The 25,938-nt window shown below is 42.8% G+C and overlaps 1 protein-coding gene across 2 annotated transcripts; it reads right to left on the reverse strand.

Moving 5' to 3' along the window:
• Nucleotides 1-201: 201 nt before the first annotated feature.
• cnot11 (CCR4-NOT transcription complex, subunit 11) lies at nt 202-23,927 on the reverse strand. Of its 2 annotated transcripts, none has more exons than XM_068033863.1 (7): nt 23,415-23,927; nt 14,203-14,367; nt 11,066-11,218; nt 9,830-10,032; nt 2,955-3,157; nt 2,176-2,272; nt 202-892 (listed from the first exon to the last, which is right to left on the reverse strand). In XM_068033863.1, exons 1-7 carry the CDS (start codon nt 23,782-23,784, stop codon nt 695-697), a joined length of 1,389 nt encoding a protein of 462 aa, XP_067889964.1. In that variant the 5' UTR covers nt 23,785-23,927; the 3' UTR covers nt 202-694. The 2 variants fall into 2 exon arrangements, with proteins under 2 accessions (XP_067889964.1, XP_067889965.1); XM_068033864.1 differs by having other exon boundaries at nt 23,466-23,925.
• Nucleotides 23,928-25,938: the final 2,011 nt, after the last annotated feature.

The raw sequence follows: 25,938 nt of genomic DNA on the forward strand, positions 1-25,938 counted from the left end.
TCAGGTAAACTGATTGTGAAGCACAACAAGTGCCGGAAGGTTACTGCTAATACTTAGATGAGGCTGGCCAATTTTTGGCAATCCTCGGACCTCCTCCTTCAGATGCATAGGTCATTCCCTGCATCCAGTTTCAGCCAGCAAACCAGTGCTATGCAATTTCCACCCTTCAATTCTTCATTCAAATAACAGTAACCAAAAGTGTTGATTGCTTCATATTTCAGCATTTTAATTAAAACAAAAACTTTATAATCAACATCCATGAACTTTTCAATTCAAACATGGTGCACAAATTCTGTTACTTTTGTACTTTACCTAACTTTCAGTCTGTCGATGCATTTAATAACCTGAAACATGTATATACATATGGGAAAGAGAACAGAAATAAACTGGTTAACACAGTTTTCTCTTATAGGAAGCATATCTACCACAAATTAAACAGGAGTCAGCAAAATTATGTGCATTGCTATGCAACAACTGTACCCCCAAAAAGTGACCAAGATGCTCATCAGTATCATTTTGTACACTTGTATAACAAGAAAATAAATCAGGTCCCATTTGGGCAAACTTGCTGGTTAAGAAAGGCTTACTGTTTTTAAACAAATTATCTTTCAATTATGAACTGAAACCATTGAAATGGTTCCAACACACAACAAAGGCCTTTCTAGTCTTCTGGAATTTTTAATCCTGCCTTCCATTACTTTGATGATTTTGCTTCTAAAGGATTTTCTCCAGTATCCAGGGTTTTCAGTAATCGGAATAGGCCAGCTGCTTCTCGTATTCGGCTGAACTCAATGCAGAAGGCCTGCACTTCAATGAACAAGTCCTGGACATTGATTATTTTGTTTCTGATTAAAGACTGGAGGAAGACACAAACAAGACGTACCAAACGGTTCTAGAAGATAACAGACCGAGTTAGTTTACATTGTCACTAGCATCACATGCAAAAGTATATCATGTAGCTAACTTTCCACATCCTCTGAGCAATACAAACTTCATACAGCATAGATACAGTTACTTAGTGGAAAAGTTTACACAAACAACAATCTATAAATGACTGGATTTCACAATTTTCTTCTCCCCTCTCTCCCTTTAAGATGCCCCTTAAAATATACCTCTTTGACCAAGCTTTTAGTCACCTGTTCTAATATCTCATGTGGCTCGATGTCAAATTTTATTTGATACCTCCCTCTCCACTGAAGCACCTTGGGATATTTTACTACATTACAGGCACGAGATATAAATGCAAGTTGTTATTGTTATTGACAGTAAATGTTGGGTTCATCTAAGAAGCTGCCTTCCTCTATTCTCCCATTTCCTCCACTTACCATCACTGAATAGTAGCGGATGGCTGGTGGAACCAAAGCCAAGTGAGGGGGAATCTTAGCTAAACCTCATTCTATCCAAATACGAATGACTTTTTTTTTTTAAAAGTCTGACTTTAGAAAACTGTTATGTTATTTAGTTGTGGTGTGAAGTCAAACTTTACCATAATATATATTTGGGAGATAAGGGTTTCTCTTCAAGATGACATGGAGTAATAAATGCTAAGTTATATAGTTCTTTTCAAGCCTTTACAAAAAACATATTGGTAAATCAAAGTATCAGAGAGTGAACAGTATAGAAAGAGTTGGAGAAACAACATTTAAAGCGCTCATGTTAAAAAAAAGTCTCTCAAAACTGAAGGTGAAGGCCACCAAGAAAGGATGTGTCTTTTTTGGGGGGGGGGGGGGGGGGGGGTCGGATAAAGAAAAAGGGGAATAAAGGAGAAGAGGAAGAGATTAAACCTACAAAGGAAATGCATATCACAAGCTTTTGAGAGACAGAAGCGAGATGGAAAAATGCAACCTTGTGCCTGACAAGATGGAGGGTAGAAACTGCAGTTCGAGATCGAAAATGGTGCTATGGGTGCAGACCACCAGTTTCAGTTTTAGACACACTAGTCAGGAAGGGGGAAAAAAAGAGGGGTAACTAAATAGCACTCTACTCTTCTCCTCCACTCCCACCCCCAACGTACACTAGGGAGCTTGTGAACTCAATTGGTGCATGCATGACAAAACCCAAGCAAATGTTCTCTAATTATATCCCAGATTATCAGTATAACATGCAAATGAGCATACTATATTAGCTACTACAGAAAAGATTCATCAATTCAACTAACATAAGGAAGTTAATTACCTGCATGTATTTATCCTTAATCTGTTCACAAGTGGAGATACAATTTGAAATATAGAGGTGAATAAATTCCGGAGGAAGGTCAACGGCGGTGGTTAGCCTATAAAATAGACAAGAGGAGCAATTAATTATAAAACCAGAAACTTGAACTATACAAACAGCGGGTCAATTTTCATTCAAAAAACATTCCTGAATCACTACCTAGTGATCCTTACTGGGTGAATGTGTCATTATCAGGTGAGGAAAGAATAGAGTTCAGCTATTATGCTCCCTGCAGTTCAACAGTTTGCCAAAGCACACACAAACAGCCGGCACTCTGTTGAGTTACAGGAGAGTGACTTGTGCCCATGGATTTATTCTCTCCAGGAAGTCAGCAACTACATTATCGGAGAAAGAAAAACAATTCCAGAATACTCAAAGGAGATGTTGAGGACAAAGCATCTAGTTTGGAAATAAATTAGCCTTTATAGAATTGCAACACTACATTTGAGTAGTCAACATGAAAAAAGAAAAAGTTAAATTCTGACACACTAGTCATTTAAAATAATACATCAAACTTTGACTGTCAAGTGATTCCCTACTGGAAATGTGACTGTCAGCTGAAGACAAAATTGGGCAAAACTGATTGGATAGCACCTGTCAACACACTGTCCAGGTTCACACATGAAAAAGGGCTGGAGTAAGACACTACCATTTTATGTGGAAATATACTCAGGAAAACAGCGGTAAGAGATGAAAAAAAATTAGAATAAAATTGGAGGGGGAGAAAACACACAACTCACCTATTTACAACTTCCATGGAATGAAGGGACATATCCATATTCACAAGTACAGAAAAATATTCTGTAATCTGGCTCGACTGCATTAGCTTCAGTAACATCTCTATGGCAACCAAAGGATTATTTTCTACCAGATCAGGCAGCTTGACAGGAGTCAGACCAATGTGGTAAACTAGCTTTGGATCTTTTTCTAATTCACCAAGGAGCTACCGTGGAGGAAATAAAAGTAAAAACTCAATGTTACTCAGGTACAACACAGATGTGTGTCAATTTTCAGGCACACCATCAGATGATTACCCAGTAATTACTACTGGAGGGTTACATTCTTATTTTAAGCATTGCATATGTATTCATAGAATTAAAATAAATGCAGATATAAATGTTGTCCAGATGACTTTTATCACTGGAAGATGTTAGATAATTCTAATTTTTTAACATTCATGAAACTGAACACACCTCCCCCTCATTTTTTTTCCAATGTTCTATCCTCAAAGTGAACCTTTGCAAGAAGTCTACAGCAATTACTTTGAAAGTAGTTAGGCTTTAGATAGTACCACTTAGAAGATCCATTGCCTTAAAAAAAAGTATAATGATCCAACACGGAATACTGCACAAACTTCACAGTATATGCAAATTCTAAAAGTTACACACGTATATGTATAGGAATACCTTGGCAGTCATTTCACAGCTGTAATTCCTCCATGGCCTTGCCCTTCCCCATCTTTGTAACCTCCTCCAGCACTACAACCCTCCAAGATCTCTGCGCTCCTCCAATTCTGGTCTCGTGCATTCAAGAGTTCCATTGCCCCACCACTGGTGGCTATGCCTTCAGCTGGCTACTAATATCTCTTTATATGGGTCAGTATCAGATTTTGTATGATAACGCTCCTGTGAAGCACACTGGAATGATTTCCTACATTAAAGATGTTGTACAAATGCAAGTTGTTTTGATTCAGATTATTGCAATAAATATAGAAATTGATCAGATTGGTGCAAGCTAACTCAAAATAATATTCTCCTCCTCAGCTATATTTTCTCTCTTCCCTAACCCCATTAATTTGCATCTTGATTATGAAATCACAGAATGTTACTACATAGATACAGGCCATTCAGCCCATCAAGTCTGTGCCAGTGTTTTACCATAGCTGCATAGTCCATTCTTACTCTCCTGTTCACTTCCCATACCCTTTAATATTCCTCCTTTTAAGCAACTAATTCCCTTTTAAAAGAATTTATGGACTCTGCTTTAACAATTTATGCCCTTTTGCGACCCTCTCACAACCTATCACTATTTACCCGATTATCTTTTACAATCTTTAATAATTCAGATCACCTCTCAATTTTCGCAGCTCTATTTAAAAGTTTAATATTTTGCCTCTTTGCTCCAGTATTCTGTGGCTCTAGATTCAAACAGCAAGGAATCCATTTGCTTTATGGTCTTTTCTCCTTTTACTGCCAGTTTTACTGCCCTATGTATTGTCACACCTGGTCTTTTTGCTCCTTTATTCAATTTAAAATCTTACCATTTAAGTTCACAACTTTCAATAAATAAATTCGATGTCAAGTTTTTGTTTGGATCCCTCAAATCCCAAGGACAGACCACTCACGTCCTTCTAAAGCAAGAAATTTCCTTTTACTCCTATCTTATGCTTTCTGCCCTTCAAATATCTCGTTACAATCTACAGTCACTACATTTCCTTTCTCTCGTCTCTTCAAAAAAGTCTATATGCTTAGTTATCAAAATCTTAGAAAGTCATGCTGACTGGTCTTAATTAACTTATTATTTCGAAGTATTTAGTCATCAATCATGTAATATACTCGCATGTTTTACCAACAGCTGAGGTAAGCCTAACTGGCCCATCATTTTCTTTCTTTTAACGCTTTTTTGTCCCATTTCTATCCTCTAGTCTTTTGGCACAATATTCATTTTCACAGAAGTTTGGATAATTCTGATCAGAGCCATGCATCTAAAGCCAGAGGAAACAGGGGTATTTGTTTCAGTACAGGAACTTCCCCCTTCCCTTCAATAGCTAAAGACACTGACAGATGACATATTTGCAGTCTCCACCAATGCTACTCTGAGCTAGCTGATAGGATGTATAAAAGAGAAGATGGAGGATTGCTTATTCTACCTGCGTGGTTTACAATCCACAGCATCCCACATGGGAACAGTGAAGAATCTGCTTGTACACACAAATAAAATGTACCCTTTGGTTAATTATCACAAATTAAATATGGCCCTTTAGGGAAAAGGTCAGGATTAATCCTGCTTTTTGCTCACTTTCGGATATGTTTTCCTCTCTATTAAGGTTTTTGATTCCATGTTATGCACTGCCTGTTCTAAGCATCTGCTGTTATGGAACCACAACTTTCATAGGAAAAGGAAGCAACTATTTAGCCCCTTGAGCCTGTTCCACCATTCAATTAAGTCATGGCTGATCGATGGCTTAACTCCATATTTGGGCCTTTGCCCCATATCCCTTAATATCTCTAGTTAACAGAAATCTATCAATCAATCTTAGATTTAAAATTAACAAAGGATTTAGCATCAACTGTCAGCTGCAAAACAGTTCCAAACTTCCCCCCACCCTGTATCTAGAAACTTTCCTAACCACTCCTGAAAGGCCAGGCTCTAATTTTTAGGCTATGTCCCCTCATCTTAGATTCCTCAACCAGCAGAAATATTTTCTATTTACTCTATCAGTTCCCCTTATTAATTTGAAAACTTTGAACAAGTCATCCCCCTTAACGTTTTAAATTCCAGGGAATACAACCATAGTTTCTGTAATCTCTCTTCAAAACTTAACCCTTGGAGTCCAATTATTATTCTGGTAAATCTATATTGCACTCCATCCAAGGCCAATATATCCTTCCTAATATGTGCACCCAGAACAGAACACAATACTCCAGGAGTGGTCTAACTAGGGTTTTGTATAGCTGCACGATAACTTCTAACCCCTTGTATTCTGGTCTTCTAGATTAAAATAAAATATAGCATTCCATTAATTAACCTTTATCATCATCTTCTGGACCTATCCATGATGTTTTCATGATATATGTACATGGATCCCTAAGCCAAGTTCCTTTGGACAACCACTGTTTCAAGGTTTTCACCATTTAGAAAGTACTCTAAACTATCCTTTTTTTTTTTAAAGGTCAAAAGGCAAGACCTCTCATTTACCTATATTGAAAGCCATTTGCCACAATTTAGTCCTCAAACGATTAATATCGTTGTAATTTTATGCTTTCTGCGCTGCTTACAATGCCATGCATCTTTGTGTCATAAGCAAACTTCGATACATGGCTCTCTATCCCATCATCTAAGTCGTTAATAAATATGACCAGTAGGGGCACCAACACAGATCCTGGTGGGACACCACTAGCCACATCCTGCCTATTTGAGTACCTTACTCTCGAGTCTCCTGCTGCTCAGCCAATTTCCTTACCAGGTCAATAATTTGCCTTCAATTCCATGGGATTCAACTTTAGCTAACAGTATCTTATGTGGGACTTTATCAAATGCTTTCTGGAAGTTCATATGGATAACATGCATAGACATTGCCCTGTCAAACTACTTTAATCACCTCTTCAAAAAATTCAACCAACTTAGTCAGGCATGACTTACCCTTTAACAAATCTATGCTGGCTCTCTGATCAGCTGAAAATTTTCAAGTTGTTTATAGACACTTTACCCTTAATTATAGACTCAAGTAATTTTCCAATGAAAATGCCAGGCTAACTGGTCTATAAATTCCTGGCTTCCCCCTCTCCACTTTAATAGTGGAGTGGCATGCAATTTTCCAATCTAAACAAATGGTTCCCAAATTGAGAAAACTTTGCAAGATTATAGTTAGGGCATCTGCAATGTTCTCACCTACTTCCTTTAAAACCCTGCAATAGAAACCATTTAGTCCTGGGGATTGTATCTTATTAGTGCCATTATTTTGTTTGCGAAAAGGAAATCCAAATGCGTAAGTCTCTCCCAATCAGCACACAGCCTCCCCATCAGCAAGTCCTGTGTTATGCCTCCACATGGCGACACATAGAAACTGGGTCCCTCACGGTCCCAGGCTAAAGCGTCAGAGAAACGTGGAAGAGGTCTAGGGCCCAGACATGCAGTGCACAGGCTCACTAATGTGTGGACATGCCCTGGCACTCATGAAGATACCATACCATCTGAACTCAGGGAGACGGTGGCGTAGTGGTAATGTCACCGGACTAGTAATCCAGAGCCCCCTGGGGACACAGGTTCAAATCCCACCATGGCAGCTGGTGGAATTTAAATTCAATTAATTAAAATCTGGAATTGAAAGCTAGTTTCATGGCACCATTACTGAGACTATCATCGATTGTTGTAAAAACCCATCTGGTTTGCTAATGTCCTTTAGGGAAGGAATTCTGCCATCCTTACCTGGTCTTGCCTACATGTGACTCCAAACCCACAGCAATGTGGTTGACTCTTAACTGCTCTCTGAAATGGCCTAGCAAGCCACTCAGGACAAGGGAAATTAGGAATAGACAACAAATGCTGGCCTTGCCAGCGACGGCCACATCCCAAGAAAGAATAAAAACTCATCAAGTACGGGAAACTGGGACTTCTGCGGCATCTGCATGAGCATCTCTGTCTCTGCTGGAGGGAAGATGCAGTGCCTCAGTATACGCGTGATGCAAAAACTGTGACCCTGTACAAGGGCAACTGCAACAACTATCGGGTCATCTCCCTGCTGAGCACTGTGGGAAAAGTATTTGCCTGTGTTGCCCTTGTCAGACTGCAGATCTTGGCTGAACGCATATATCCCGAATCTCAGTGTGGTTTCAGAACTGCAAGATGCACAATCGATATGATTTTCTCAGTTCGGCAGCTGCAAGAGAAATGCCATGAACAATGGAGACCACTATATATTGCCTTCATCGACCTCACTAAGGGATTCAATCAGGTGAGCAGAGGCGGCCTGAAGAAAACTAGCTGCTTGCCAAAGCTGCTCAGTGTGATCGCCTCCTTCCACAACATCATGACGGGGACCATCAGAACTCGAAATCTGCAGTGGGGTTAAACAGGGTTGCGTTCTGACACTGACGCGTTTTAGCATATTCTTCTTATTGCTGCTGTCATATGCCTTCACTTCATCTACAGAGGGTGTCTATTTACATAACAGAACTGACAGAAAGCTGCTCAGCCTTGCCCACCTGAGATCCAAGACAAAAGTGCACCAAGTCCTCAGCAAAGAGCTGCTCTATGCCAATGATGTCACACTATCATTCCATACTGAAGAACACCTTCAGCGGCAAATGGACAGACTCTCTCATGCCTGTAAAGAGTTTACTTTGACTAACAGCATCAGGAAGACAAATATCATGGTCCAGGACATTGACATACTGCCAATCAGCATTAACAATGTGAGTGACACTGGAGGTTGTTGATAGCTTCACATATCTAGGCTCCACAAACACCAGCAATTTGTCACTAGATGTTGAAATCAACATGTCCATCGCAAAAGGTGCAACAGTTACGTCCAAGCTGAGAAAGAGAGTGTGTAGAATAGCAATCTGAGAGGGAACACCAAACTATAAGTCTACCAAACCTGTGTCTTCAATGCACTCTTCTACAGCAGTGAGACCTGGACAAAAAATGCTAGGCACAAGAATAGGCTGAGCAGTTTCCATCTTCACCATCTCAGACATATCCTTGGCATCTCTTGGTGGGGCAAGGTCAACAACTCAGAGGTCCTGAGGCCAGCAAATGCTACACCTCCTCAGTCCAATGCTTTTATCTGCAGCAAGTGCCGCAGAAGCTACCATGCCATAGTGGGGCTCAAGTCATACCAGGCAATGTTTAACACAGAGTTGACCACCAAGACGCAGACCATTGTCTCATGAGACAGAAGGCTGTCACAAGTGCCATTATTTTCTTCATTACTGTTAATTTGCTTATGTTAGTTTTGCTGAATTTCTGACCCTGATTCAGTATTAGTTTCCTTGGGATGTCCATCACATTATCCTCTTCTACTGTAAAAACTGATGCAAACATGCCTGCCCTTTCCTTATTTTCATTTTCAATATCACCATTATCAGTTTTTCATTGCTCCTGACAATGCTCCTTTCCCTGACTAAAAATGTTTTTGTTGGTTTTGATATCCCTTGCTAGTTTCTTTTCGTATTCCCATCTTATAGCTCTGTTTTGCCACCTTTTGTTGTTCTTTGCATCTCTCCCAGTCACTAGGATGTGCTATTTTTTGCATTTTTGTGTGCTTTTTAGTATCACGTTATCCCTTACCTCTTTTGTCATCCATGGTTTTTGTTTTGGTATGCAGAGCTCTTGTTCCTTTGGGGGTATGAAATGGTTCTGTATCACATGAATTTTTTTTTTTGAACACCTCCCACTAATCATCTGTCGATTTACCCATTAACAGATTTGCCCAGTTTACTGTGGACAGCCTCACCTAAATCTGGAATCTTAGCTGATTCACGTTTCTCAATTTCAACCAGAATGTTAAACTCAATCATATTACGAGCAATTAGATAAATGTTCACGGCTCATTACTCATTATTAAATCCAATATGACCTGCCTTCTGGTTGGTTCTAGGACATATTGTTGCTGGAAACTATCCTAAACACAGAAGTTCACTCCCTTTCTGACACAAGCCAATCTACCCATGTTAAAATGCCCCATTTAAAATTACTCTGCTTTTCCCTCCCTCATTATCAGAAAACATCTGGCCACCATTCAGCATCGTCTCCTAACTGCAGAGCTGATATCAGCACTAACAGGATGGAACTGACAATCATCGGTGCAATTCCATAACACCGAGTATTGGTGCAGCAGTTCACGGATACTCCACATGATTCAGCTGTTGAAGTAATACTTATTTGCAATTACCTGCGTTTGTTGCTGTGCAGATAAGGGACTCTTGAAAGCCTTTGCCATGATGTGCTTAATTTCCACCCCAGTGCTGTTTTTAACACACATGGTTTTATCCCACTGGATTGTATGATCAGGTTCTGTTGGGTTCAGCCAAGCTAGCTCATCCTCACACACATGAAGTGGAGGAGCAGGCCGAATAAACTCTGGCCGAAAATGACCTTCACATGATAAAAAGAAAACCATGATTAACTTTTTAGTTTTCTAGAGAAAAGCGGACAGGAAAAATATACTGGGAAGTCAAATAGTTGCTATGCCTTCAAGGTACTAAAAGTGCTGGTTGGCAGAATGCTGGAAGTCCAGCTCGATTTAACTTGTATCTTTGGCCAAGATAAAAGAAATGACACCATCTTTTAAGCAGATGAAGGAATCCACAGTAGCTGTATCTACAGAACTCAGGACCAAAATGTGTTGACATTTCTGCAATACCTCGAATAACAGACGCAATAACACAATTACACCACGGTTGGCCTTTTACATTTCTCTAAGTGCTTTAAAGCAATATTTTCTTATGCCAAGGAAACCAGAATGCATTTCAGGTTTTCTTTAAAAGCATCAATCCATTTATTGTGATTTACACATTAACTGCTTCAAAAAAGCATGCCAACTCAGCAGGCGTACTGTTCTCAAGCTGTAACTGAAGGGAGATAGAGACCACCATGTTAGCTAACACAGCACAGCTCAAAATCTAGGACTGTGCAGGGAGAAAGGCCGAGACGCTCATACATGTGAATGATGGATTTTTCTCCTTCCTTCATCCCTCCCTCAAGTTAATGGGAGGGAAATCCTTACCAAACAATTAAACAGAAAATCTACAAGACCAAGTTAAAAGTGGTCTATACAGTAGGAAGACGCAGCTTTGCACCCACAACTGCCCACTTTAGATGCATTATTGGGGAAGTGGCCATTAACAGAGGAATATAGCCAATCCATCCCACATATCTACTATTACTACACATACTATATCTGCCAGGAGGTCTGGATGGCTTTGATTGATATTCATAGTGCTCATTTCTGAGACTATTGCTAGGCTAATTCAGACCCACAGCAAACAGCTCTTCTAGCATTAAATAATTCACTAACCAAAACATCGGAAGAAGTGGGCAGATTTGAACCTGTGTTCTACGAGAGTCAAATGTTTTAGATTAATGATACTTCTGCGAACATCTTGAACATTAATTTAAAACTGCTTACTTTCTATTGGTGGCCTCGGTCCACTTACTAAAGCCTCTATAATCTGAGTAGCTACAGAACTGTCAAATCCAGAGTTGGAAGAGTCAGGATCCGGATCAGGGAGTATGCTTGGAAAGCTGGCTTTGCTCTGTGTTGGCAATTCAGACTGGCGCTCTGCAAAATGAATAAAAGATTATACACAAAGTGTACAAATGTATAAAGTCAATTTATATGTAAAAGGACAGCTACAGATAAACTGAATTTGACTCCCTTGTTCTGCAGTTATTTGCACCACTTCCTGTGGTAGATGCAGTTCTGTTCCAATACTTTCCCCTCCCTCCTTACCCTGAATGTGTTCTCTCCTTGCTGGGGTATAATTCCAGATAGCAATAACAACTCGGAGTAGTTTTCTCCTTCGCTACCCAACTGAGACACTCAGCACACACTGGGGATCAAACATGGGATCGTCATGATCTATAAGGCTTAGCTAATCTGTGAGGAAAGTCACTGCGCCAATAACATGACATTTTCCTTGTACTGCTTCAGAATCTCACAATTTCATTCACAAACAAAAAAAATTCTGTGTCCAGCAATTTGAAAAGACATACTCAATACTACATTCTACAAAGTTCATAATTTTTGTCAAGGTAAGCTTGAGGGGAACCACCTTCAAACTCGGTGCATTTTCCTGAATTGAAGTGGATTTATCGTATCATTCACTACAAATACTGGAAAACTAAAAAGCAGAAAATACTGGAAACTCACAGGTCAAGAGAAAAGACAGGCTTTGATGTTTCATCGTCACATGAACCCTACATCAGATCCAATCTCTACAACCATGTAAAATTATTTGCATGATAGTATTAATTCAGCCAATTTCCCATAGCATGTTTTCCAGGCTGTGCAATTGTGCAAGAGGCAGAACTAGATGCAGAGCAGACGGATCAGGGTGAACTCTAAACTTCCAGCACATCCAAAACTGCAACCCATATCCTTACTCACACCATGCAGTTGATTCCTGTGCTCACTGGCCTACATTATCTCCCAGTCTGGCAAATCCACAAATTTCAAGTTCTCATTCGTGTTCAGTCCAAAATCTCTGTAAATCTCCTCCAGCCCCACAACCCTCTGCACTTCTCAAATTTTGGTCTCTTGTGCATCCGATTTTCTTTGCTCCACCATTGGCAGCTATGCCTTCAGCTGCCTTGACCCTAAGCTCTGGAATTCTCTCCCTAAACCTCTCCACCTCTCTAACTTTCTCCCCTCCTTTAAGATTCTCATTAAAACCTACCTCAACGATTAACCTTTTGGCCACTTGTCCCAATTTCTCTTTATGTGGTTCAATGTCAATTTTATTTGGTAAAGCTTGAAATGCCTTGGGATATTTTACTATGTTAAGGGTGCTATATAAATACAAGCGGTTATTGAAGAATAGTTTCGGGGGGGGGGGGGGGCCGAGAGGGAGCATAGCGAAGCAAGAAAGCATCAGTCAATGCAAGGCCACAGCTGCGGAGTGCTAATGCTTCAGCAGATTAAGTGGAGGACTTCAAATTGTGGAATTGCCAAGAACAAATATCCACATGGCCCAGAGAGCAGCAAAAGGACAGGAAAGCACATCATGGAAACAAAGAGCAAGTTTGGAGGAGGGAGGGGTTGGGGCAGGGAGGAACTATCACAGCAATAAGAAATTGGCTAAATCTCTGTGGTCTTCATGGTTAATAGACTCCTTAGTCACATTAAATGCGCAAGACAATATTAGAATTCCACAGACACAATTACAAGATTTTTAATTCGACAGGTAAATATTCTCCACCTCCAAACCCCACCCCCCCCCTCCCCCACCTCCACTCCACACACCATTAAGTGGGGTCAGGCAACTGGCAAGATCTCAAGGAAATTGTAGGCATCCATCAGCAAATGAATTTGAATTGCCGGCAAGATTCTTTTTCCTCCCCAGTGTACGAGTGATTGCAGGGGAAAACCTGGTTTCCCATTGTCACGAGTGAGCTGCAGTTTTTAAATGCTGCAGAATCCAATCTTACCCTTATTTTTGATGGTTCAACAAATTTGCAAATTCCGAGTGGGAAAAATATTTGTAATTCTCAAGACCTCTCATAGTACTACAGCACAATACTTTACAGCACTGTAACATTCCTACCAAACTAATGAAGGATTACACCTTAAATGTTCTCTCATCTAATCTCTCCACAGATTAACTAACTAACTTTTTGGGTATTTCCAGCATCCATTGTTTTTGTTTCATACTGAAAACAATTTGCAGACATGACAATGATCAAATGGAAATACCACAATACTTTAATTGCTTCCACAACAGCAGCTCCCACACTCAAAATCAAACTTAGTACCAGAGTAGTGATGTTTTGAGTGCTTTGGTCAGATTTATTTGGAGTATTTTTGTGTACTCTGTCAGTGTGACAGTATATACCAAGGCAAAAAATAGTCTGCTTGCACAAGTCTAATTCATTTCAGCTATTATAGATATTTTATATGGAAACTAATAGAGGTAACACAGCATTTTTAACTCACCAAGAAACCTTCAAGAAAACGGAGAATGGATTCAATTGAAGAATTGGAAAACACTTGATGGACCCAAGGAATGTCAAACCGTTCAGTGACATACAAGCTACTACAACCTAGACAGCCTTTAAACGTATGACCTATTCATAATGTAGAGAGAATTTCTTCACCTAATCCTGAAACTTAAAACTTTCCCAGTTGTTTTGTAGTTGGGAGTTGACATTGTCTCTTCCGTTGCCCTTAACATCTAAACATAACACATAGACTCAACCTGCAAAGTTTTGCTGCACAACTCAGCAGTGGCAGACTTTTTTAAAAAAAAGCAGATCCCAATTAATTCTTTATAAACACCAGTTTGAGGCACAGAGGTTTGTGTGTACTGCTATTATGTTTCAAAATTCATTCAAACACAGTGATTCTAACTTCAATTTTGTAATAGAATATCTATTTAACTGCAACAATTAGACCATTTGACAATCAAAGTTTGCATTTTGCCAGCTGCAGAAGTGTGCGGACAGTCAAGGCAAAAATCACAATTCAATCAACTTAGATCTGCAGGATCCTCAGCGGAACTTACTGCAACTGCAGCTTTGTTGAAGGGGAACAACAATTTTACTCACCTGCCAAAGCCAGCTGCAGACCACTAATGTCTATTGACTGAGGCATGTTACCCACATCCATACATGCAATCTGACGGGGAGTTTTCTTAAATAGCTCTCTTGGAGGAGCCAACATCAACTGAGAAAGAAAAAACTTCTCTGGGGGAGTAATAGGAGGCAAGAATCCTGTCAAATGGCAACAACAAAACAAGGTACAGTCTTGAGTTTAAATAATCTTTGATCACATAATAAACAAACATTAACAAAGCAAAAGCATGAGAAGTACTATAGAAAGCTCTGAAATTGAGTATATATTGAAATTTATATATTAGTGAAATTTCATTTTCTTTGTATGTTTAAGAGCTGTAATTCCCTGTTGGTTCCTCTCAGAATACTGCACTCCACAAAATGTGATCCTGAAAGATAGCAAAATGCAATTTCAGGCAAATACTTAACTCATTTTTCTAAATTGTATTTTTCATCATTCCCTGATGGACGTTATAGAGTCAAACAATTAGTTAGTTCCTAGGATGCTGCTGCTCTTAAACCAGTTGCTCGATAAATAAGGCAGGTTGACTTATCCTCTACTTCGGGGAAGTAAAGACGACAGACTTTCATTTGTATAGTGCCTTTTATGACCACCGGATGTCTCAAACGCTTTATGAATGTACTTTTTAAAAGTGCAGTCACTGGTATAATGCAGGAACTGCAGCAGCCAATTTACACACAGCAAACTACCACAAACAGCAATGTGATAATGACCAGGTAATCTGTTTTTGTAATGTTGATTGAGGGATAAATATTGGCCAGGAGCCTGGGGATAGCTCCTCTGCTCTTCTTCAAAATACTGCCATGGGATCTTTTACAATCACCCGAGCAAGCAGATGGGGCCTCAATTTAACGTATATAAAGACAGCATAGTACAGCACTCCCTCAGTACTACACTGGAATGTCAGCCTTGACTTTTGTGCCCAAGCCCCAGAATGTGACTTGAACCTGAAACCTTGCAAGTCAGAAGCGAGAGTGCCACCAACCGAAACAGAGCTGACAATGATATTCATCGAAACTTTCTATTGCCCCACCAGGCTGTTCTGAAGTCATCCAAAAATGCTAATTTAAAATTGATATATTTATCCTGGCTATATGTTTCAATCCTTAGATTTATATTAGCAACATGAATAAAAGAGGTCAAACAAGAGACAGCACATTATGTTTTCATGGCTATTTACAACCCAGCACACCCTCCTTCCATCTGGCAGCTCCAATACCAATAAATGATCGAAGTTAATCAATTGACCTCTGAACAAACGGATATTTTTTCGCATATAAATCTTACACAGCATCTTTAAAGCTTACAATTTCTAGAATGCCAGCGAAATAAAAATTTAATACTGAAATTATTTCCAATTGTCAATAGTTTATTAGATTTCACAGACTTATACTCAATTAAAAGAGAATTTAATTAAAAATAATTAGGTCACTGTAAATCTGGTAGTTTAGGGACTATTTGTTCCTTTCTACAGCACAAATTTTAAGTTCAGGAAGCCGAAGTAAAATAGTTGTTCTTTCAGCTACTGAAACTGGACTTAAATACAATTTTCTCTGCAGTACTGGGGCTATATTAAATTCAATTCCATGGAATGAATATTTTTCTAAATTTTGTATCTAGAACAAGAACAGTACAGCACAGGAACAGGTCATTCGGCCCTCCAAGCCTGCGCCAATCTTGATGTCTGCCTAAACTAACACCTTCTGCACTTCCGGGGCCCATATCCCTCTATTCCCTTCCGATTCATATATTTGTCAAGATGTCTCGTAAACGTCGCTATCGTATCTGCTTCCACCACCTCCCCTGGCAGCAAGTTCCAGGCACTCACCACCTTCTGTGTAAAAAACTTGCCTCGCACATCCCCTCTAAACTTTGCCCCTCTCACCTTAAACCTATGTCCCCTAGTAACTGACTCTTCCACCCTGGGAAAAAGCTTCTGACTATCCACTCTGTCCATGCCGCTCATAACTTTGTAAACCTCTATCATGTCGCCCCTCCACCTCTGTCGTTCCAGTGAAAACAATCGAGTTTTTCCAACCTCTCCTCATAGCTAATGCCCTCCAGACCAGGCAACATCCTGGTAAATCTCCTCTATACCCTCTCCAAAGTCTCCACGTCCTTCTGGTAGTGTGGCGACCAGAATTGCACACAATATTCTAAGTGTGGCCTAACTAAGGTTCTGTACAGCTGCAACATGACTTGCCAATTTTTATACTCTATGCCCCGACCGATGAAGGCAAGTATGCCATATGCCTTCTTGACTACCTTATCCACCTGCGTTGCCACTTTCAGTGACCTGTGGACCTGTACGCCCAGATCTCTCTGCCTGTCAATACTCCTAAGGGTTCTGCCATTTACTGTATATCTCCCACCTGCATTAGACCTTCCAAAATGCATTACCTCACATTTGTCCGGATTAAACTCCATCTGCCATTTCTCCGCCCAAGTCTCCAACCGATCTATATCCTGCTGTATCCTCTGACAATCCTCATCATTATCCGCAACTCCACCAACCTTGGTGTCGTCCGCAAACTTACTAATCAGACCAGCTACATTTTCCTCCAAATCATTTATATATACAACAAACAGCAAAGGTCCCAGCACTGATCCCTGTGGAACACCACTAGTCATATCCCTCCATTCAGAAAAACACCCATCCACTGATACCCTCTGTCTTCTATGACCGAGCCAGTTCTGTATCCATCTTGCCAGCTCACCTCTGATCCCGTGTGACTTCACCTTTTGTACCAGTCTGCCATGCGGGACCTTGTCAAAGGCTTTACTAAAGTCCATATAGATAACATCCACTACCCTTCCTTCATCAATCATCTTCGTCACTTCCTCAAAAAATTCAATCAAATTAGTAAGACACGACCTCCCCTTGACAAAACCATGCTGTCTCTTGCTAATAAGTTCGTTTGTTTCCAAGTGGAAGTAAATCCTGTCCCGAATAATCCTCTCTAATAGTTTCCCTACCACCGACGTTAGGCTCACCGGCCTATAATTTCCTGGATTATCCTTGCCACCCTTCTTAAACAAAGGCATAACATTGGCGATTCTCCAGTCCTCTGGGACCTCACCTGCAGCCAATGAGGATGCAAAGATTTCTGTCAAGGCCCCAGCAATTTCTTCCCTTGCCTCCCTCAGTATTCTGGGGTAGATCCCATCAGGCCCTGGGGACCTATCTACCTTAATGCTTTGCAAGATACCCAACACCTCCTCCTTTTTGATAATGAGATGACTGAGACTATCTGCACTCCCTTCTCTAGGCTCATCATCCACCAAGTCCTTCTCTTTGGTGAATACTGATGCAAAGTACTCATTTAGCACCTCACCCATTTCCTCTGGCTCCACACATAGATTCCCATCTCTGTCCTGGAGTGGGCCAACCCTTTCCCTGGTTACCCTCTTGCTCTTTATATATGTATAAAAAGCCTTGTGATTTTCCTTTATCCTGTTTGCCAATGACTTTTCATGACCCCTTTTAGCCCTCCTAACTTCTTGCTTAAGTTCCTTTCTCTTTTGGGCCTCCTTATCTCGAGAGACAATGGATACGCGCCTGGAGGTGGTCAGTGGTTTGTGAAGCAGCGCCTGGAGTGGCTATAAAGGCCAATTCTGGAGTGACAGGCTCTTCCACAGGTGCTGCAGAGAAATTTGTTTGTTGGGGCTGTTGCACAGTTGGCTCTCCCCTTGCGCCTCTGTCTTTTTTCCTGCCAACTACTAAGTCTCTTCGACTCGCCACAATTTAGCCCTGTCTTTATGGCTGCCCGCCAGCTCTGGCGAATGCTGGCAACTGACTCCCACGACTTGTGATCAATGTCACACGATTTCATGTCGCGTTTGCAGACGTCTTTATAACGGAGACATGGACGGCCGGTGGGTCTGATACCAGTGGCGAGCTCGCTGTACAATGTGTCTTTGGGGATCCTGCCATCTTCCATGCGGCTCACATGGCCAAGCCATCTCAAGCGCCGCTGACTCAGTAGTGTGTATAAGCTGGGGATGTTGGCCGCTTCAAGGACTTCTGTGTTGGAGATATAGTCCTGCCACCTGATGCCAAGTATTCTCCGAAGGCAGCGAAGATGGAATGAATTGAGACGTCGCTCTTGGCTGGCATACGTTGTCCAGGCCTCGCTGCCGTAGAGCAAGGTACTGAGGACACAGGCCTGATACACTCGGACTTTTGTGTTCCGTGTCAGTGCGCCATTTTCCCACACTCTCTTGGCCAGTCTGAACATAGCAGTGGAAGCCTTACCCATGCGCTTGTTGATTTCTGCATCTAGAGACAGGTTACTGGTGATAGTTGAGCCTAGGTAGGTGAACTCTTGAACCACTTCCAGAGCGTGGTCGCCAATATTGATGGATGGAGCATTTCTGACATCCTGCCCCATGATGTTCGTTTTCTTGAGGCTGATGGTTAGGCCAAATTCATTGCAGGCAGACGCAAACCTGTCGATGAGACTCTGCAGGCATTCTTCAGTGTGAGATGTTAAAGCAGCATCGTCAGCAAAGAGGAGTTCTCTGATGAGGACTTTCCGTACTTTGGACTTCGCTCTTAGACGGGCAAGGTTGAACAACCTGCCCCCTGATCTTGTGTGGAGGAAAATTCCTTCTTCAGAGGATTTGAACGCATGTGAAAGCAGCAGGGAGAAGAAAATCCCAAAAAGTGTGGGTGCGAGAACACAGCCCTGTTTCACACCACTCAGGATAGGAAAGGGCTCTGATGAGGAGCCACCATGTTGAATTGTGCCTTTCATATTGTCATGGAATGAGGTGATGATACTTAGTAGCTTTGGTGGACATCCGATCTTTTCTAGTAGTCTGAAGAGACCACGTCTGCTGACGAGGTCAAAGGCTTTGGTGAGATCAATGAAAGCAATGTAGAGGGGCATCTGTTGTTCACGGCATTTCTCCTGTATCTGACGAAGGGAGAACAGCATGTCAATAGTCGATCTCTCTGCACGAAAGCCACACTGTGCCTCAGGGTAGACGCGCTCGGCCAGCTTCTGGAGCCTGTTCAGAGCGACTCGAGCAAAGACTTTCCCCACTATGCTGAGCAGGGAGATTCCACGGTAGTTGTTGCAGTCACCGCGGTCACCTTTGTTTTTATAGAGGGTGATGATGTTGGCATCGCGCATGTCCTGGGGTACTGCTCCCTCGTCCCAGCACAGGCATAGCAGTTCATGTAGTGCTGAGAGTATAGCAGGCTTGGCACTCTTGATTATTTCAGGGGTAATGCTGTCCTTCCCAGGGGCTTTTCCGCTGGCTAGGGAATCAATGGCATCACTGAGTTCCGATTTGGTTGGCTGTATGTCCAGCTCATCCATGACTGGTAGAGGCTGGGCTGCATTGAGGGCAGTCTCAGTGACAGCATTCTCCCTGGAGTACAGTTCTAGGTAGTGCTCAACCCAGCGGTCCATCTGTTTGCGTTGGTCAGTGATTATGTCCCCCGATTTAGATTTGAGGGGGGTGATCTTCTTGATGGTTGGCCCAAGAGCTCTCTTCATGCCATCATACATTCCTCTGATGTTTCCGGTGTCTGAGGCCAGCTGAATATGACTGCATAGGTGTTGCCAGTAGTCGTTTGCGCAACGCCTAGCTGTTCTTTGTGCAGTACTTCTGGCTGCTTTAAGTGCTGCGGATGTTAAATCGCTGGGGGCTTTCTTGTAGTTCAAAAGTGCAATGCGCTTAGCGGCTATGACAGGTTCCAGCTCTTCATTATGAGATTGAAACCAGTCTGCATTTCTCTTCGCACTTTTGCCGTAGGTGGTCAAAGCTGACTCATAGATGGCGTCTCTGATGTGGGCCCACTTGGTCTCAGCATCCCCTGTGGGAGTGTTTTGAAGGGCTGTTACAAGTGAATTTAGAAATTTTTGTAACAGCTGTGGGTGAGAAATTCTGCTCGTGTTGATGCGCGGGTGGCCCTTCTGCTTGGAATGATGCAACTTCTTTGGTCTGAGTCTAACCTTGCTGCACACCAGGGAGTGGTCGGTGTCGCAGTCCGCACTGTGGAAGCTGCGTGTGATTTGAACACTGTTTAAGGCGGCTCGCCTTGTGACAATGAGGTCTAGCTGGTGCCAACGACGTGATCTTGGGTGCCTCCATGAAACCTGGTGACAGGGTTTAGTGTGAAAGAACGAGTTGGTGATGCAGAGGTTATGATAGGTACACAACTCAAGCAGTCTCTGCCCGTTCTCATTCATCCTTCCAACGCCATAGCGCCCAAGGCAGGAGGGCCATGAGTCATGGTCGGCCCCAACCCTGGCATTAAAGTCCCCCAGCAGGAATAGGTGTTCGGTGTTGGGGATGCTGCTAATGATGTTATGGAGTTGTTCATAGAACTGGTCTTTAGCTTCAGGTGCGGAACAGAGTGTTGGAGCATAGATGCTGAGTAGGTGTACTGGACCAGAGGTGGTGAGCAGTCGGATGGACAGTATGCGTTCCGAGCCATTTGAGGGAGGCTCTATCATGCTGAGCAAGGAGTTTCTGATGGCGAAGCCCACTCCATGCTGTCTTGGTTCTTCAGGATCCCTGCCCTGCCAGAAGAAGGTGTAGTCTTGCTCTGCTAGAGAGCCACTCGCGGGGAGGCGAGTCTCCTGAAGTGCTGCAATGTCCACATTGAGTCTACTGAGCTCGTTGTTAATGATGGCGGTCTTCCGAGAATCGTTGATTTGTGTAAGGTCTTCCGACAGGCCAGGACACATAGTTCTGACGTTCCAGCTTGCAAAGCGAAGGGCTGGTACCTTCTTTCCTTTTTTCATGTTGTTTGGTGCGGTGTGTCAGTCCACCTTTCGGGCAATGACCCTGAGCTCCAAGCACCCATTGAAGCAGGCAGACTGTGGCGGGACAGAACCTTATTGACCGGGGGCTGCCCGGTTTGAGGCGGGCGGTAGCTGTCCAGTGAGGTGCAATGACCTCTCCCACCGACAAAGGCAACCCGTGGCGCCCAGTTTCTACGCCAATTTATCTGGACTTATAACCCGTAACTGCTGCCTTCCGTGTTGTTTCAGTCGCTGTGAGGCAACTATGGAGTGACCTCTCCATGGCGCATGCCTGGGCAAATTTATGGAGGTTGAGAGTTGCCCAGTCGTCAAAACCCCCCTCTCGGCCTTTCTGGTGGGGTCCAAAGGAGTGCAGGACACGACGTTTGGCACCAGTATGGCTGCAGGAACTGCCGGAAACATGCCAAAGGTGACACATGACCGCCTACGGGGTTCCGCTCCGGATTTTCTGTTAGGGTTTACTCCCTTAGCCTTGGTCTCTCCCGAGACGCCCACAGTAAAGTTCCTTTACTGTCTTTATATTCCTCAAGTGCTTCAACTGTTCCTAGCCTTCCAGCCCTTACAAATGCTTCCTTTTTCTTTTTGACTAGGCTCACATTATCCCATATTATCCAGGCTTCTCTTTCTTCCTCACAGGAACATGCTGGTCCTGGAATCTAATCAGCTGACGTTTGAAAGACTCCCACATGTCAGATGTTGATTTACCCTCAAACAGCCGCCCCCAATCTAAATTCTTCAGTTCCTGCCTAATATTGTTATAATTAGCTTTCCCCCAATTTAGCACCTTCACCTGAGGACTACTCTTATCCTTATCCACAAGTACCTTAAAACTTATGGAATTATGGTCACTGCTCCCGAAATACTCCCCCACTGAAACTTCGACCACCTGGCCGGGCTCATTTCCCAATACCAGGTCCAGAATGGCCCCATCCCTAGTTGGACTATCTACATACTGTTTCAAGAAGCCCTCCTGGATGCTCCTCACAAATTCTGCCCCATCCAAGCCCCTAGCACTCAGTGAGTCCCCGTCAATATTGGGGAAGTTAAAATCACCCACCACCACAATCCTGTTACCTTTACATCTTTCCAAAATATGTCTGCATATCTGCTCCTCTACCTCCCGCTGGCTGTTGGGAGGGCTGTAGTAAAACCCCAACATCGTGACTGCACCCTTCCTATTCCTGAGCTCCACCCATATTGCCTCGCTGCATGACCCCTCTGAGGTGTCCTCCCGCAGTACAGCTGTGATATTCTCCTTAACCAGTAATGCAACTCCCCCACCCCTTTTACATCCCCCTCTATCCCGCCTGAAGCTTCTAAAGCCTGGAACATTTAGCTGCCAATCCTGCCCTTCCCTCAACCAAGTCTCTGTAATAGCAACAACATCATATTTCCAAGTACTAATCCAAGTTCTAAGTTCATCTGCCTTACCTGTTATACTTCTCGCATTGAAACAAATGTACTTCAGACCACCAGTCCCACTGTGCTCAGCAACATCTCCCTGCCTGCTCTTCCTCTTAGTCCTACTGGCCTTATTTACTAAGTCCTCCTCATTTATTTCACTAGCTGTCCTACTGCTCTGGTTCCCACCCTCCTGCTACACTAGTTTAAACCCTCCCGAGTGACGCTATTGTCAACATTAAACAGAAACGAGGTATAACATGGGTTAGAAGAAAAACAAAGCAGCATCACTACAGAAGAAATCTACCTGAAATTGAATCTCAGAACAGCATCGCCTTCCATAGCAGTGTACGTCTATTTTCCATACTGACCATTTCTTGGGAGCACAAACTCAGATTGCCAATTTGTGCTGGATAACGGGCAGATTTGCACCATGGAGCATTAGTAACTAGATGAATGTTACCGAAACTAGTTTCACATAGCAACTTTAGCAACACTGGAAGGGGGAAGATTGTCTCTCAGGCTGAGCGGAATTTGAATTTAAGATGAAACAACAATGGTCCTAACATGCTGTTCCCCAGTGCGAATTTTCATCTGCTGTTACTGAGGGGTACCATACTTCACAGCACATAATTACAAGAAAAAAAAGACTTATGTTTACATAGCACCTCATTAAATCTCAACGGCCCCGAAGCGACTCACATACATATTCGTTCTGAAAGAGCACTGACTGTTGCGAGGAAATCAAGTAGAACTCCCTCCACTTCTTTGTGAGATTTTTCACATCCAAGTGAATGATTTTCACAATGCCTCATCTGAATAGCAGCGCCACTGATAATGCAGCTCGAGGATCAACCTACATTCCGTGCTTTGGCCCAGGATAAGAACACAAGTTATAGGAGAAAGACAAAACCCTGACAACACATTCTTTCAATAACTGCAGTGTCTCAGACTCTACAGGACTTTAACTGGCCTCAGACACCCCCCCCTCCCACTCTCACCAGGAAGGGGAGGATCGGGGGACGAGCGGCGGTGCCCCGGTGCCCGCTTACCCAGCAGCTGCTTCTCCTGCTCCTCGGCCACAGGGGCGGCGTTGAGTAGGTGGGCGAAGACGGCGGCGAAGGGGTTGGCGGCCAGCGGCTCGGTGCGGTACATCTCCCAGAGTAGGTAGAGGGCGGTGAGCCGCTGCTGGGGGCTGGGCAGCAGGTCGGCCTGTTGCAGCAACATGACGAGAGTGGAGCCGACGCGGAAGTGGTCGTGCTTGGCAAAGTAATGGTGGAAGGCGGTGGACAGGCCCTCGAAGGTGTTGCTGGTCGCCTCCTCGCAGATGATGCCGATCAGGCTGCTCAGCTCCTTGGGAGCCAGCGTCATGGTTACCGGGGCCCAGGAGATGACGGGCCGCCTTCCCCCCCACTCTGTCCGGGAGGAAAAACAAACATAAAAATAAATAAATTTAAACGCGGCCGCGCGCGATCAAGCCGCAAGCTGCCTGGAAACTGCCGTAAACCAACCCTTTGGCGAGCCGTTTGGTAACACTGTCGCAAAGCGTACCCACTCACCCTCAGCAGCAATGTGGAGACACCTTGTGCAACTTTGGTGAATTTAAAGAGTTGATGTGACTTTGTATTACATTTCTTTCCTCATATCCGATGCTTTAGAAAGGATAATTCCACAATATCACTTCAGGGGAATTCCACCACCCGAAAGCAGAATACAGAATCACAGTTCTGATGAAAGGTCACTCACCTAAAACATTAACTCTGCTTCTCTCTCCACAGTTGCTGCCGGACCTGCTGAGTTTTTCCAGCACTTTTCTGTTTTTATTTCAGATTTCCAACATCTGCAGTATTTTGCTTTTATTGTACAGAATCACAGAACTGTTACAGCACAGAAGGAGGCCATTCGGCCCATCGTGTCTGTACCGGCTCTTTGAATGAGCAATTCACTTAGTGCCATTCTTCTGTCTTCTCGCCATAACCCTGCACATGCTTCCTTTAAAGAAAACTATCTAATTCCCTTTTGAATGCTTTAACTGAACCTGCCTCCACCACACTTTCTGACAGTACATTCCAGATCCGATCCACGCTGTGTTACCATTGCTTCTTTTGTCAATTACCTTAAATCTGTGACCTCTTCTTGATCCTTTCACGAATGGGAACACTTTTTCCTTATCTACAGGGCAGCACAGTGGCGCAGTGGTTAGTACCGCAGCCTCACAGCTCCAGGGACCCGGGTTCGATTCTGGGTATTGCCTGTGTGGAGTTTGCAAGTTCTCCCTGTGACCGCGTGGGTTTTCGCCGGGTGCTCCGGTTTCCTCCCACAGCCAAAAGACTTGCAGGTTGATAGGTAAATTGGCCATTATAAATTGCCCCTAGTATAGGTAGGTGGTAGGGGAATGTGGGGATGTGGTAGATATGGGATTAGTGTAGGATTAGTATAAATGGGTGGTTGATGGTCGGCACAGACTCAGTGGGCCGAAGGGCCTGTTTCAGTGCTGTATCTCTAAATAAAAAAATACTCTGTCCAGACCCCTCATGATTTTGAATGCTTCTATCAATTCTCCTCTCAGCCTTCGCTTCTCCAAGGAAAACAGTCCCAACTTCTCCAATCTATCTTCGTAAATGAAGTTCCTCATCCATGGACCATTCTAATAAATCTTTTCTGCACTCTCTCCAATGCCTTCACATCTTTCCTAAAGTACATTGAAGTCAGAGAAATGCAAGTTTATCACAAAAATTATGATATATTTATAAACAATTGACTAATTATTGCAGAATAGTAGAAAGGCAGAGGCACTCAAAATGTTAGTAAGAATCCATTAATAAAGAGGTAGTAGAAGAAAATCACAATACAATCAGGCAGAGTCAATATGGTTTTGTGAAAGGGAAATCGTGTTTGACAAATGTATTAAGAATTTTTTGAGGATGTAACAAGCAGGGTGGATAAAGGGGAACCAGTAGATGTGTATTTGGATTTCCAAAAGGCATTCGATAAGGTGCCGCATAAAAGGTTACTACACAAGTTAAGAGCTCATGATGTTGAGGGTGATGTATTAGTATGGATAGAGGATTGGCTAACAGGAAATAGAGAGTCGGGCTAAATGGGTCATTTTCAGAATAGCGAACTGTAACTAGTTGAATGCCATAGGGATCAATGCTGGGGCCTCAACTGTTTACGACCTATATTAATGACTTAGATGAAGGGACTGATTGTATGGTAGCCAAATTTGCTGATGATACGAAGATAGGTAGGAAAGCAAGTTGTGAGGAGGATACAAAGAGTCTGCAAAGAGATATAGATAGGTTAAGTGAGTGGGCAAAAATTTGGCAGATGGACTATAACGTGGGAAAATGTGAGTTGTCCACATTGGCAGGAAGAATAGAAAAGCAGAATATTATTTAAATGGAGAGAGACTGCAGAATGCTGCAGTACAGAGGAACCTGTTAGTCCTTCTTTATGAATCACAAAAAGTCAACATGTGGGTACAGCAAGTAATTAGGTAGGCAATTGGAATGTTGGCCTATA

The sequence above is a fragment of the Heterodontus francisci genome, chromosome 6 (genome assembly GCF_036365525.1).
Source record: "Heterodontus francisci isolate sHetFra1 chromosome 6, sHetFra1.hap1, whole genome shotgun sequence".
In the NCBI taxonomy this organism is placed as follows: domain Eukaryota; kingdom Metazoa; phylum Chordata; class Chondrichthyes; order Heterodontiformes; family Heterodontidae; genus Heterodontus; species Heterodontus francisci.

What these genes read in the sequence shown, in the direction of transcription:
- cnot11 (XM_068033863.1), bottom strand. Translation starts at nt 23,784, where the DNA reads ATGACGCTGGCTCCCAAGGAGCTGAGCAGCCTGATCGGCATCATCTGC. An exon ending in ACCGAGGCCACCAATAGAAA is followed by an intron (nt 10,033 to 11,065) that starts GTAAGCAGTTTT and finishes TATCATGTGAAG; the next exon opens with GTCATTTTCGGCCAGAGTTT. An exon ending in TTAAGGATAAATACATGCAG is followed by an intron (nt 893 to 2,175) that starts GTAATTAACTTC and finishes GTTATCTTCTAG; the next exon opens with AACCGTTTGGTACGTCTTGT.